This window comes from Telopea speciosissima, chromosome 3 (genome assembly GCF_018873765.1).
Source record: "Telopea speciosissima isolate NSW1024214 ecotype Mountain lineage chromosome 3, Tspe_v1, whole genome shotgun sequence".
Taxonomy (NCBI): domain Eukaryota; kingdom Viridiplantae; phylum Streptophyta; class Magnoliopsida; order Proteales; family Proteaceae; genus Telopea; species Telopea speciosissima.
Window position 1 is genome coordinate 69,335,509 of NC_057918.1, and position 14,748 is coordinate 69,350,256.

Sequence of the window (14,748 nt, forward strand, 5' to 3'; positions counted from 1 at the left end):
ATTCCGCCTTCCTCCTTAGGTTTGTAAACACTCTCCCAATTTACAGTGATCCTTTGAGGTTGACAGGGATCTCCTAACCAAATAGAGTTCCTCATTCCGACTTCCATCTGCTTAATTTGAGAAGCATGCCACCAATATATGGAAAAATTATGAACAAAGATGCTAGATATGATAGACCTCCTCAGCTCAATTCTTCCCGCAAGAGATATTAGTTTTACCCGTCCATCTTGATTGCTTTGACTTGAGTTTATCCATCAAAGGAAGGAAGGAATATGTAGTTTTTTAACACTCTTCTTAAAAATATTGACTCCAAGATAACGGTAAAGAACCGACATTCTGAGAAACCCAGTGTGTCAATCAATTGTGCTTTCCTGCCTTCGTGCACATTTCCTAGAAAGATTTTGCTCTTCTCCAAGTAGATCTTTTGACCTGAAAACAATTGAAATTTCTCCAGGAAAAGTTGTAGATTACTAACACTCTTCAGGCAAGCATTCATAAAGCTAAACCATCAGGAGGAAAGAAAAAGTAAAATATAGATGCCTCCAGCTACAGAAATCCAGGGAACACTGGTGGAAGAGTGACTTGCAATGACAAAGATGATCTGGGCAGGTCAAGGAGATCAGTTTGCCTTGTATATGTTAACAGTTTTATATAAAACAATGCTTAAATTTATTTTTTGAAAAAAAATAATTGATTGATTTTTTTCTTTATTTTTTTTTTTTACGGTGAGCCAAACGATGAGCCTTTTATATTAGGGATTGTCTTAACGACACTTCTATATATAGGTGTACTTTGAACATGTAACCTTCTTTTGATTGTCTTTTATCTTATTCCCCAAAGTTGTTTAAATCAGGGGTAATAGAGGGTTTTCAAAATTCTTTGAAAATGACTTACGATATGGAATTTTCACAAGTTATTAGTTTCGCACATGTGAAATGATAACTTAAAACCTATCCTTAATTCCTTGATAAGCCCCTTCCAAAGAGCTTGAAATTGGATAGCTAGAAGAGACGCTTGTTGTCCATTGCAGGGAAGAAAATTCTGGTTAAATCAAGAGCAACAAGCATCCCTTCCAATGCCATGTCAATGTTCTCTTTACCTTCATTTGTTTGTTAGGCTTTAGCCCGTATGGTTAGGATTTTTTTGTCAAAAAACGATTCTCACAAAGGTGTTTATTGGCTTAGTTGGAACTCCCTCTGTAAGAATAAATGGGAGGGTGACATTGGTTTTCACAATTTTGAGAGTTTCAATTTGGACCTTCTTGCCAAATAAGGGTGGCGTTTATTTGAGTTTGAAATGCATGGGAAAATATTCTTTGGCGCAGGATGCGCTTAGACACATGGGGAATGGGTGAAATGATTGGTCCACTCCTTTGAATGATTGAAATGACACATCTGTCCTGTCCCATGTGTTTGGGCGCAGTCTACAATCCCATGCGTTCCCAAGAAGAGAACATTGTCCCATTATACATTTCTACTTCTATGGACTATGTATATATGGACTAAGTTTCCCTCCACCGATGGAGAACGATTCACCCACCATCCTAGGGTTCACAGAATCCTATCCCGGGTTTTGGTATGTTCCAAAATACCCTCTCAATATTCTTTCCTATCTTCTCCCACCGTACAGTGAATGAAATCTCATTCACCATGGGTGAAAGGAAACTCGGTCCTATTTATATAATGCATTATCCATGCCCTAAATTTTAGTGAGGCAAACAGTGACACCTATCACAATCACAAGTGACGTCCTTACCTCAACCCAGTGACCAACGATAGGGATATTAGATTCAAAAACTCTTTTAACCTAATAAATCTCACGTCTTTCACCTTTTTTACTCTTTCCTAAATAATATTAAGAAGGGTAAAAAAAAATTTTATCAAAAAAAAAAAGGTCAGAAAAATATTTTGAAAAAACAAAAAAGGTTAAGGCTTTTTGCCACTTGGCGAGCTAAAAGACACTAGTGTACGTAAGTTGTCATCACCTTGGTGACATAAATGACGCAACCTCTTGTGTGAAACGAGAAAGTGTGGGGTGGGGATGGATGGGCCCCACGCTTTTCAAAAGAAAGAGATGACGTGTATCAGCATTACCCAATGAAAGCAAAATCTTCAAGACGCAGAGTGCTGAGACGTGGCTTGCACCGTTGTGGACCCCACTCTGGGTGTGGGACCCACCAAAAGTGCAAAATCCTTCCTAAGCATCCAAAGCCATGTCCTAACGCGTTGCATCATCTTTTTCCTGTCCGTTTCTGTGAGCTGATGCCAACCCACGGCCCCCACCCAGGAAACGATGAAGGACGAGGATGTCATGTCCTCCTCCTTTCCCAACTCCCTCACATGACTATATATATGGGATAAAAGATCTTTGTCCGGGAGTGTAGCCTACGCCAGCACTCCTATGGGTCTACCTCTCTCCTTTCCATGTGAAAAAACATCTCTGCCCCTTTATTTAAGGAAGAGAAAAATAGACACATGGGAGTACTAGCGTAGGCCACACTCCTGTACAAAAAATTGCTTCTCACATATATAATAGGGGAAAGTTTTCATACACAACCATGTAAACATGCACGGTCGTGTTCCCTCTTCCAAAGAGTTGAAAAAGTCATAAACTACTCCCACTCATTAATTAATGTCTTAAAATTTTCACCCTCTCACAGTGCATGCTTACACAACGTGTATGAAAACTTTTCTATATATATATATATGATCACATTTTTAAGCACATGAGATCTTTGTTGGAAAATTAGGCACTGTTTTTTTTAATTTACTCTTTATGATCTGATCCTATTTTACATTATTATAGTGGAGTTCATAGTTGAAAAATTAAGTTTTTTTAAGAAAAGTTTTCCGCTACTCATGGATGAGGGTTACCCATTGTACTAGGTTTCAAGTGCTCTCTCATATAATGTGGTAAAAAAATACCCAATAGTGTAGGAACTCATCGGTGATGGAATTCTTCTTTTCTTTTTTTACCAACTCATTGATGAAATACCAATGAGAGTTGATGTAGAAATTCCCTCTTCACCGTGGGTGCAAAAAATCTGAGCGAGTTAAATCTAATCAGGACGAGACCGCATGTAATTGTTATCTAATCAATGAGAAAGACAACTATTACAATACATACAAGGTGATTGTAAACCATAATTATTTGTGTAGTAATAAAAAATGAAGCAAAAGAGAAATTACGAAATTCGGCAAGATGTGGTCAACCTTGGACCAGGTTTTATAACCTTTTAACACTATAGATGACTCGTCAAGATTACTTTTGGTTTTTTATATTTTGGGAGGGGGATTACTTGTTAGGTTGCATGGGTTCGCATAGGGAAAATGAGGGTGTGAATACATGCATCTAACATGGATAAGATTTTTTATTTCACAGGGGGTGGGATAGTCATTTTGCCATTCTTGTATCTGGGTGTAGGTAGGGGACTGTTGAATCCACACGTAATGTTTTCTATTAATTACAGGTTTTGTGATTATTACAAAAACTAAGGTACACTTGTGTGAAATTAACTTAAGTAGTTGATTGAGTGTGACTCAGTATATGCTATCCTAGTATACGATCATATAGGATTGCACAACTTGTCACTAGCAATCTTAATCAGTAAAGGAATTATATGGTTTTAGAGTTTTCCCAAAATCCAATCTGGAGTACGTTCTCTCTCTCTCTCTCTCTCTCTCTCTCTCTTCTTCTTCTTCTTCTTCTTCCCTATCTTTCTAATTTCTAAGAGTTGATGATTGTCATTTTTAGAGGAAGGATCCCGCTGAGTTCGTCTCTATCAAAACATTGAGTGAAAATCGATTCTTACCGTTACGAGTTCGGTGTTTAAGTGTTGCAAACTATTGGAGATGTTTCAATTAAAATACTCAACTTATATTATATTTTTTGTTTCGAATACTTTATATTGCGTGAAAATTGATTCTTTGTATGAATCGAAAAAGTTTCGATTTGATTTTTTTCCCTCTTAAGGGGCAATCTTCCTTTTCCATATTGGGGTTAGACCCAATGATGTAGTTGTTTGTTAATAATGACGGAGCAATATGATAGTTAAACAGAGTTTAAACAGTCAACAAGGACTTGACATGAGACAAAAGAATGGGTGATCTACCGGAGCATGAAGGGTCACTTGGTTAGGAACTTAGGATAACAAATGGTAGTGTTGAATGACCAAAAAGGATAAGGGATAAGAGATTAAGAGAGATTCTCCAATCAAATTTGAATAAAATCAAGGTGATAATCCCAAACCCAAATTGACAGGTTGATGGTACTGATCCAGTGGTGGGGAAGGTCCCATCATAATCATATGTTGACACCCTTGTACCATATTCCATTGGTCGTACGTGATGAATAGACATTGACGAGGGTGTGTTTGGCTTGTCTGACCTCGCAGAATGTGCTTTTTTTCCTTTTACTAAAAAAAAAATTAAAATGAAAAAGCATGTGCTTTTGCTTTTCCTCTTGGTAAGGATGTCGATTTCTAATCCAAATTCCAAACCGGTTGGATCGATCAAAATAATAGTAATAAAAAAAAACATAATAATTAGATGACAAAAATTGATATAAAGTTAATTTCTTTCCCATTGGATTTTGCGTGAAACTGTTAAAACGGTATACATTGATCTCATGACAGTATTTTCCAATTGAGCAAACTTACACACTTGTTAGATACGTATTGAGACTCTTGTTTTATCTCACAACTTCAATTCATATAAACCAATTAATTAAACTCGCTTCATTCCTTTTGGACATGACAAACCCTACATTTGTTCATCAGGTGACAACATCTATAGACATAGAGAGAGGATGTGGCTGATGCAAGACTTCAAAAAGACCTTTTATATTGACCATATGAAGAATTCCGTCCTCTTTCTTTAAGCATAAATTATGTCTCACACTCTCACCTTGTATTAAATAATTTTCCTTGTAATTTAAGTACTAATATTTTAAAAAAATTTCTATAATAAAAGAAGATATATATATTTTTTATTGATACATTTAAAGTGTTAAATAATTTATAATCTTACATTTTTACTTTCTTGTATAGAATTTTTTTTTCTTTAATGAGGAGGAAACTCCTGTCATTTTACATTTACACGTGAAAAAAGCGTGGAAAAACAATACCCACTCTTAAGAATGACATAATGTAATTACATTTGAACTATTTTGAAATCTTGTTTTTTTATCTCAAATTTAAAGAACTTTCGAGAATAAAACAAGAGGTAGATAGAGGCATCATTCAACAACTCTTTTAAAGAATGAATGATAGATTATATATAGCCTTTGCTCCACAAAGTACTACTATGCATTGAGGATTAAAATCCTCTGCAATTCCTAGATCAGAATCGTCTCCAATGAGGCATGCGCCCAGGGTGCTGTCAATTAAGGGACATCCAGCGGTTGAACTGTGCTACACACATCTCGGTGCATGCCTAAGGATGTGTGCGGCACAGTCCAACGGCTGGCAACACCCTAAGCGTGTTGGGCTTCCTAGAGATGAGCTAAATTTATAATTCCTTCATCTTGCAGCGCCTTGCAATTCTGACCTAAGAACTTGACACACACGGAAGATGCTTCATCCAATGGTGCAAACTCGATTGATGACCCAATTTTTTTTTCTTCTTTTTTCTCAAGCTCAGCACTATTGGATATCGCATCTTCCATACGTCGAGCTCTAAGGCCTGAACTGCAAGTCACCGCGAGATCAAGGCACTGCTGAGGATTTTTTCCCCATGTTTTGAACTAAAATTTAAGTGGTCCAAACTGGTAAAAAAAAAAAAAAAAAAACCATCTTATGTGCCAACCAAGTCTGTGATTATATTATTATATACAAATTCTAAATATATACACATATATATATCCTCTACTAAGTATTTACAATTTTACAACTCTCTCAACATTTTTACAAATTCCCCTTTCTGTTCTGTACCCACCAAGGAAAAACTTGATCTTGGCCCTTATACTATGAACCAAGATCTTGCCCAATCAGATCCTCCGAAGTAACAAAAGTACCATGAAACCCATAAGGAACCCTTGCAGGCAATCTCAAAGAGGCCTCTTGTTTCATGGTCGAAGCATTCACCATCACTAGCTCTGACCTCTCTTTCTTCTCATCCCTAACGTAACTCATCAGGTAACCTTCATCTTCATTTTCATCTTCACCAACATCCAACCGGGTAGGGTTCTTACCCGGAACGAAACATGGCTCCCCCCCGAACCTTCCCTCGCCGTATACAAATTTCGTCACTTCTCCGGTAACCAAGTCAACCTTCGCAACACCTGAACATTTCGGCCATGGTTCCGCAATAGCCAGGTAAGCATACTTGGTTTTCCGCCCAAGAAACTTCTTGTTTACTTGCCCGGCTTCTAGGTTCAACCCGGGTACAATCTCCCTGCGGTTCGACTCGCCGGTTTTTAGGTTCAACCGGATTTCCGACAACACACTACATAGCGGTTCATCGCTTTCTGAAAAAATTGAGTCTGCAGGTGTCATGGATGACCCGACAACGCAAATTATCTTGTCACCGTTGCCGGAATTCTCTTCCCATGCGTTCCATAGGTGGAAGCAGAAGCAATCGGGTACGTCTATCCATCGAATTCTTGATTCGTCGATGTCGTATTTGGGCAGAACCCCAAACCGGGCGGTTTTGTTTCGGTCGTAAACGACAGGGGATCTGCCACGAATCATCTCGCTGAGCTTGAAAACCATTTGGTGATCGGGGATGATTATGGAGTTCTCTGTGATGGCGAAGTCGTGGATCATGGTGGGTTGGTTCAGCGAGATGAGAACGTCAGGTGATTTCCTTCCATTCTTATCGAATTTGAAGCATTTCAGGTAAGGCTTCCTAACGACATCGTAGCTGAGAGCGAAGAGCTCTCCGGTTGTGGGGTCCACCTTAGGGTGGGCGGTAATGGGGGAATTCAGCTGACCGGAGAAATCGAAACGGCCGACGGTTTCAAGTTCACCGTCGGTGGTGATTCTGACGTGGTAAGGGAGGTCGTCCTCTGACATGGCAAGGAGGTGGCCATCGAAGTAGACGAGACCGGCATTAGCGACGCCGATACCTTGGCTGGCATTAACGATGCCCATCATGGAACGAGCATGGAAGAGCATAAGCCTTGCGATGCCGGAATGGCCATGAAGCTCACCGATCGGTTTAGGAAAGAGTGACCTACCCAAGACCGATTCTTGTACGAGTCGACTCGTTCGTGTGAAGCGACAACTGTAGCTAGCTTTGTTCGTTTCACTATTTAACGATACGGCATGGATCATGCCGTCGCCGTCAAAAAGGTGGTGGCCCCCCTTTGGCGCGATCATGGGGTTGGCCCCGTTACGGACGTAAACCCCATTAAGTGCAGCTGGGATTCGACCAGTAGTTACATTGAGCTCATGTTCCACTGGGGTTTCCGTCACCGGAGCGAAATTACCTGCGATTTGAACTGTAGGGTCCACTGTCCTGGGAAGATGGTGCTTCTTCTCGGATTCCACAATCAGGGAAGTTTCTACGGCGTCTAGTACAGAAGCAGCTAGTCTCTGAAATGGGTTCAGATCGTTAGTGTGGTTGGGCTTCGGTGGAACAAATTGCGGTGAAGAGATCGAGGGTTTGGGTTTGGGTTCGGGTTCAGGCAGAATCACCGGTGTCACTGGCCTCACAATTTTTGCAGGGGCGACTGCTTTCTTCGATGGTGGCTTTACAAGGATTGGAGAGATCTCCTTTATGGTTTTGGTTTGAGCTTCACAGCTTGGGAAGGGTGGGGTAGCGGAGAAGCGCATAGAGGCCTGCAACTGCATGGCTGGTCTAGGAGGGATAGAAAGAAGAAAGAGAGTGGGAGAGAGAGTCGAAGAATCAGGAGACCAGAAAAATTGGTTTTATAGAGGAAAAGTGCACGAAAAAGTACGTGGGCCGTGGGGTATCCAGCTTGCAAGGCCAGAGGTTGACACTTGTAATGCCATCCATGTGTGTATTAGGAGAAAAATAAAATGAAAAAAATAAAAAGATATGAACACGTACACACGTGGGAGAGCGATGGGCCTTAGCTTAGCGTAGATGGCCTCCTCATGCAACGCTAGAATCACAGCCACAATCCCGCACCGTCCGGTGGTGGTGGTGGTGGAGTGATGTTTTAAATGGTGTTATAGAAGAGAAAGCAAAACGGAGAGAACGACGAATGACTCGCTACTACGACCGATAAACCCGGGATTCCACGTGAAAAGCACAAGGCACCCACCTGATCTGATCTGATCGAAGGGTTTGACCGGTTGTGGCTTGTGGGGTCATCCTACGGCATCATCGCTCCTAGGAATCCACTTCTCCTCACCTGTCCTCGTCGCTTCCGTCTGTCAGTTATTTTTGTGTTGTCACACGTGTCACCGTCGACCATCTCCCAACACGCGTCCCTTCCTTCTCTTTACTCCTACATGCAAACCCCTCTCTCTCTTTCTGCTCTCTCGCACAGAGTTAGGGCAGGATGAGGCCATGCATTAACACATGAATCGGGAAGAGCTTGGGAAGCAGAAGGTTGCTGGTGACAAGTGGATTCTGTCACGTGACTGTCACATGCTTACAGTGACTTGTGGTTTATCATGGTCCTCACGGATAGGCAAACCGACAATGAAACTTTTTTTTGATAAAGACCGAAAATGAAACTTATATACCCTTCAGTCACATAGGTATCACAAGTTATTAAGTGCGTAATGAGACTTACTTTAGTGTATGGATATTAGATTGGATAAATTTAGTATGAGATAGGTTAAAGGATTTGATTTAATGTGTTTCATTAGCTCTAAAGCTTTTGGTGTATAAGTCAAATACTTAATACAAATATGATTTAAGAAATCGATATCAAATTAGTTGGATCAGTCAATTCATATCCATATCGATAGGGATTAATCGATCGATCGATCGAAAATCATTACAGATCTGAGTTGATTTGGATCGAGATCAATTCCTAAATCCCTGATTACAAGTCTAATTACACTCTCATTAATCATGCCAACTGATTGGAAAGGGGGAAAACATCTTTCTTAATTAAACATAGGAAAACTGATCACCACTATTTAATTACTGTGCTCCCACTAACAAAATATCAGTTGTCTTTCTACACAAATTGCCATATGCCTAATAAACAAACAAGAAATGGCATAAACCCAATGGTTAAAGAGACACATCTCGTGTATGTCTAAAGTATCTATTCTACCATGCGAAAATGTGATATATCTATTTAAATGTTGGATATAGAGGATTTGATCTAGATTAGTCGCATGATGTCAAATTTTATAGTCTAATTTAATCAATTAAACACCTTTTTTTTTATTGACACACATTTCGTGTATGTCCATGCGTGATTACTAGTACTCTAGACATTAGTGGGCACTCACCCAATTCTTAGTGGAAAGAGACGGCAGTTTAGATTTAAAAACCATAAAATGGATGGCTCAGATGTATTTTTTGATTTTCGAAAACATCGTCTTCCATTGTTACATTAATAACTACCCTGATTGAAATATAAAAGAAGAAAAATGTAAAAATATGGGATTCCTAGAAATGAAGACAAATCCATGTCTCATTCAAAGCTGTTAACACATATGTCCACAAACCAAGAGGGCCCATTTGATGTTAAAACTACAACACTCTTTAATGATTTTAAATGATTTTTTAAGTTTGTGCCTGTTTCGCTAGAATCAGGAATTGAAATATGGAAAACCTTGGGATATTCCTGCTTCATTTTATATTCTCTTACGGAAAAGAAGAAAGGATCGAGTTTTCCTTCACCCATAATGAAAGAGAATTCATTTATTGCGAACTTATCAAAAGGTGCAAGTGGGTATCATCAATGGGTGCAAGTGGGTACGTATCAAGAAGGTATATATTTTGAGAATATACTAAAACCCTATTCTATGAAGGAAACTTTTATCAAAAGAAAAATATTTATATCATAATAGATGAGAAAAATGTTGCCACAAAAGATAGTAAAACTCATTAGAATAATAAGAAAAATAATTTATAATTTAAATAGCTTATGAGTCCCATATTTTTTTTTGCTAATTGTTATAAACAAACATTTTGTTTCACTTTATTAGAGAAAGTATGGAAAAATGGCTTCTACACACCCTAGGAGCTTTTCTTATAGATCCATTTTAATAGGGAAAATTTTATTGATCTACGTGATAAAAAAAATTAATTACAAAACAAGTAGGTTTACAAAACTAGTAGGCATAAAACAAAGTCAAACCTATTTATTTTGTAATTAATTTTCTTATCTCGTAGATGAATAGATGATCTAGTCATTTTGATAATTAGACAGAGAGAACATAATTTGTTTGTATTAGTTTCAAAATTTTAGATTCTATTTCAACCAAATACCCTCTTGTGTATATATTTCCATGTATATTCATGCACAACAATTGTACTTTGACCACTACTGTGCATTTTCCATAGCCTTGAATTTTCAAATCTCTATTTTACCAAATGATAAACTCTATAAAGATGAAATTAGACACGTGAGAAGTATACTTAAAAGTCGCCTTGTTCAAAGTTTGAGCCCAATCTAATCTACCACATGGCAATTGTGAGTATTTAGTGCTCTTGTAAAAAGTCCCTACCATAGGTTTGTAAAAATTAAGCTCTTCGAGAGGATTTTTTTTTCTTTTAAAGGGGTAATATTTTCTTGAAATATAAAGTTGTTGTTTCATCCTTGATAGGAAAACCATGTTATTAGTGTGTATGACAGTTTGACCAAATTCTACTCCTAACTTCATGAATTGTGTGTAAATAAAGCCATAACTATTACGCACTCGTGTCATTAATAGATTTTCTCATCCCATCTAAAATATTTATCTATATATATATTTGTTGCTTCATATCCTAAGAAACAAGGACCATATAGTAATCTTCATTCGCTTTACCATTGTCAGTTCCTATTGGGTTAATGGGCTAAACTTTTTTATTTTTAGGGTAAAGGGATAATGGGCTAATAGGTAGATGGGCTCCTTCGACCGACAAGTAACCTGTTTGATAATCACGTGTCTTGTTTTTTCCAGGGCATGCGTAACGGAATAGGTACTGGGTCATCGATCCTTCATTTTCATTCATTTGTCGTATCTGGATTTGCTGATTTATTATAGGACATTTCCTGGCGATAAAACATCCATAAATTAAGGGCGTCAAAACCTAGTCCAAACCAGTAAAATCGATCGATAAAATTTGGATCGAATCCAATCGATTTTTATCGGATTTGTTTTCGACTGAGGTATGATGGGATTGGTTGAAAATCGGACACCCCATCGAATTGCCTCATATCCAAATAAAAAACTGAATCAACTGAAACCAAAAAAAGAAATCATTGAGTATGAGATTATGAATCTATGAATTGACTATCCATTGATTTCAATATTAACGAAAATTTCTTGTTTATAACAGGATTTTTTTTTGGGGGGGGAGGGGTGTAAAGATAAGGATAAGGAGAGTTATTATAAATCAATGAGTATGAGATTAAGAATAGGAAAATTGATATGTAACAATGCTTTCATTGTTCTCCTTGTTCACTGTACAAAATTAGTTTGGACATTTAAATGAATGATTTGATAATATGTTTCATTTTGTGATTTCAATATTAGTTATCTTCTCATCCATAGATTATTAATATTAATTATCTTCCTCTTATAATGATAAACAACGATTTCGCTTCAAACTCTATTAATCTATTGAGATTTCAATATCAGTTATCTTCTCCTTACAATTCATTTCTCTTGTTCTGATTACAACATGAATACATCAAATAATTTTCCTATTCTTGGTTGTTTACTTGTTTGACTTGGAAAAATGATTTAAAATATTTTTACCGAATCTCTCTTCACTATAGATATTGAAATGGTATAAACTCGAAAACAAATCAATCTAAACTGATAGTAATCTGATACTAAATAACCAAAACGAATCAAAACCTTGCCGGATCAAACCAACCGTTTGATACCCCTACCATAAATAGTGGTGAAAATATATTACGTCCGTCAAAGATAACTCATTAGTAACGGTAATAAACTGCCGCTAATTAAGTTTGTCATTGTGTATTCTGACTCGTGACTGAGATCTCTTCTGAAATTTAGTGAGCTGCATCACTTATGTTATGCACAAGAGTGTGGCACTCGTCTTTAGTATATGTAGCCTTAAATTATATGTGCCAGAGTTGTTTCAATTTTCAAGTGCTAATCATAGGATCTCTTTGGTATGATTTGGAGAATTATTTTAGGGATGATTTTAATTTCGAAAGTTGTTTAGTATAATTTTTGCAATTTTTTTGTGCGAATTAAAATCAATTTCAATAGACATTCAGAAATAACTATTTCACCTATTTCAGAAGAAATTTCAACTAGTTCACATTAAATATTTTAATTTTTTTTTTTGGTACGAACATTAAATATTTTAATGAATGCTTATAACGAGGGTAAATATATCATTTGTAATAAGGATCAAACTAAAACTAGCCACTCTCTCTCTCTCTCCTGAAATCCACTCCCTTTCCCCAACCTCTACCCCACCCTGAAATAATAATAATAGTAATAAATATAATTATTACATATATGAATAAAATATATTATGAGTTCTCTTTAAAATCATACCCAAGAGAGCCCTTATAATAATAATAATAATAATAAAGAAGGTAAATTGCATGTCACCCCATGGTTTTCAAACAAAACTCAGATCACGTCTGGTTTTTGAAAAAACTCAAATCACCTCTTGGTTTTGACCCCAATATGACAAATTAGTCCCTACTATTAGTTTTATGTTGTTAAGTGATGATGTCAGCCAGTTAAATAAATTTAAATCCCTAAACTACCCTTGACCAATGTTGAAGATGAAGGAAGGATAGTATTGTAAATTTAATTCTAATGTTTTATTACAAGGGTTTAAAATAGTCCTTTCACACTAATAACTAATATTAGACTAACACCGTTACTATAGAGGGGGTGATTTGAATTTTTTCAAAAACCAGGGGGTGATCTGAGTTTCATTTGAAAACCAGTGGGTGACATGTAATTTATCCTAATAATAATAATAATATTATTATTATTAATTATTTTAATAATATTATTATTATTAGGAAAGGGGTTTGTTGTGTGGCCCTTGCACCAGCATGCCAAACTCAAGAAGAAAGAAAGAAAAGAAAAGAAAAAAAAAACTACCTTGCATCAAGCTCGCACCATTGGATGGAACTTCTTCTATATGTCAAGCTCTCAAGCCCGCATTGCAGTGTACCTCAAGATTGGGGCATTGTAGAGGATTTTTTTTTTCCTTCATAAAAAGAGACTCAAGGACGACTTGGGGACTAGGAGCTAGATATAAGCTTTAAAGCATCTTGGAAGTTCAAGAAGTTTTTCCTTTTCTCAAATATGAACTATGAATATGAGGGAGGTAAAGTGAGAGGTGAAGCCCTTGTTTATTTAGCTTTGTTTGGTTGTAATAATGCATTCCAACAGATTTTAACATGCCCCGAGTCTAATACCCTCATTGGTGGAAGTTAATACAAAATTTTATTATTATCCATTATTATTATGGTTGTTGTTATTATTATTATCATAAATAAAGAGAATATATTTTTAAAATTGAATATCAAATGAATTTTTTAGTTTTGAAATATTTTCAATTGATGAAACCAAATAATAATTTTAGGGAAAATTACGTGTACACCCCTATACTTTGCCTTAAGTGCAAATCGACCCAAGGTTTCAAAAAATGAACGTGTACACCCCCCCTGAACTTTTAAAACCATGCAAAATGAACAGTCCGTTAGTCATATCACGTTAAGTGATGACGTGGTGTTTATAGTGGACATGAAAAAACATTTTTACCCTTTCAAAACAAAATAAAAGAACTTCACCTAAATTTTGTTCTTGTAATATGACTCCGTTAGGCAAGCTTCTGGGCTGTGCAACTTTCGGCTACAACTGCATCCATTTCAAGATTTTTTTTTTCCCTTTCTTTTCTCACAGCTGAGCTAGAACTCCTTCACCACTTATGGGAGAATCTGTAATATAGCTCTCACTTGTTCATGTCCTACCATCTTGATCAAACAAATCTTAAACCCATGCATTTCGGTGAAGTGATCCTATCTACAGCCTTGGAGAGTAGGAAGTAATGGAACTGTGCATATTTGCACAGCCCTTCCATCCCTATAATCCACACCAAGCATTTTTAAGTTATGGGCTTTTGATTTTGGGCTTGGATTTAAGCCTAAATCCGAAAGACACACACTTGTGAATGTTTTGCTTTCACCTTTACATATGGAAAGACACAACCAAATGTTGGAGAAGCGGCTTAATTTGAGGCATTGATTTAGAATCTTCATTGGAGATTGAATCATAGCCACACGTTATTGGGATACGGTCTTTCTTAGAGAAACTTTGAAAGGACATTTCACCTCTATAAATATAAAGTCAATTGGTAATTCATTCAAATTCAATCTTAAACGATTTCAAGCATTTTTCTCTCCCTTTATTTTCTCTGCTTTGTAGAGTGTTAACTACAAACTCTTGATATCCTTAGTTGGCGGCCTGGAGTGATCAGTGCATCACTACTAGATAGCTTCGCATTGAAGTCGTTTTATCTTGAGGTTTGATTGACATGTAAACTTGTTTGCACCATAGGGGGCATTTATATTCTTTTGGAACAACTCCGCCATTTCTATCGAAGTTTGATCTTTACTACGTAAATATTAAGAACATGAGCAAATGCTACTAACCATTACATC

The 14,748-nt window shown here is 37.0% G+C and overlaps 1 protein-coding gene across 1 annotated transcript; it reads right to left on the minus strand.

Annotated features, from left to right (window-relative positions):
• Positions 1–5,962: 5,962 nt before the first annotated feature.
• Positions 5,963–7,792, minus strand: LOC122655474 (9-cis-epoxycarotenoid dioxygenase NCED6, chloroplastic-like). Its single transcript, XM_043849667.1, has one exon. The coding sequence runs from the start codon at positions 7,790–7,792 to the stop codon at positions 5,963–5,965; it is 1,830 nt and encodes a 609-aa protein (XP_043705602.1).
• Between the last annotated feature and the right edge of the window lie 6,956 nt (positions 7,793–14,748).

Coding starts and splice junctions, on each gene's coding strand:
- LOC122655474 (XM_043849667.1), bottom strand. CDS start 7,792: ATGCAGTTGCAGGCCTCTATGCGCTTCTCCGCTACCCCACCCTTCCCA.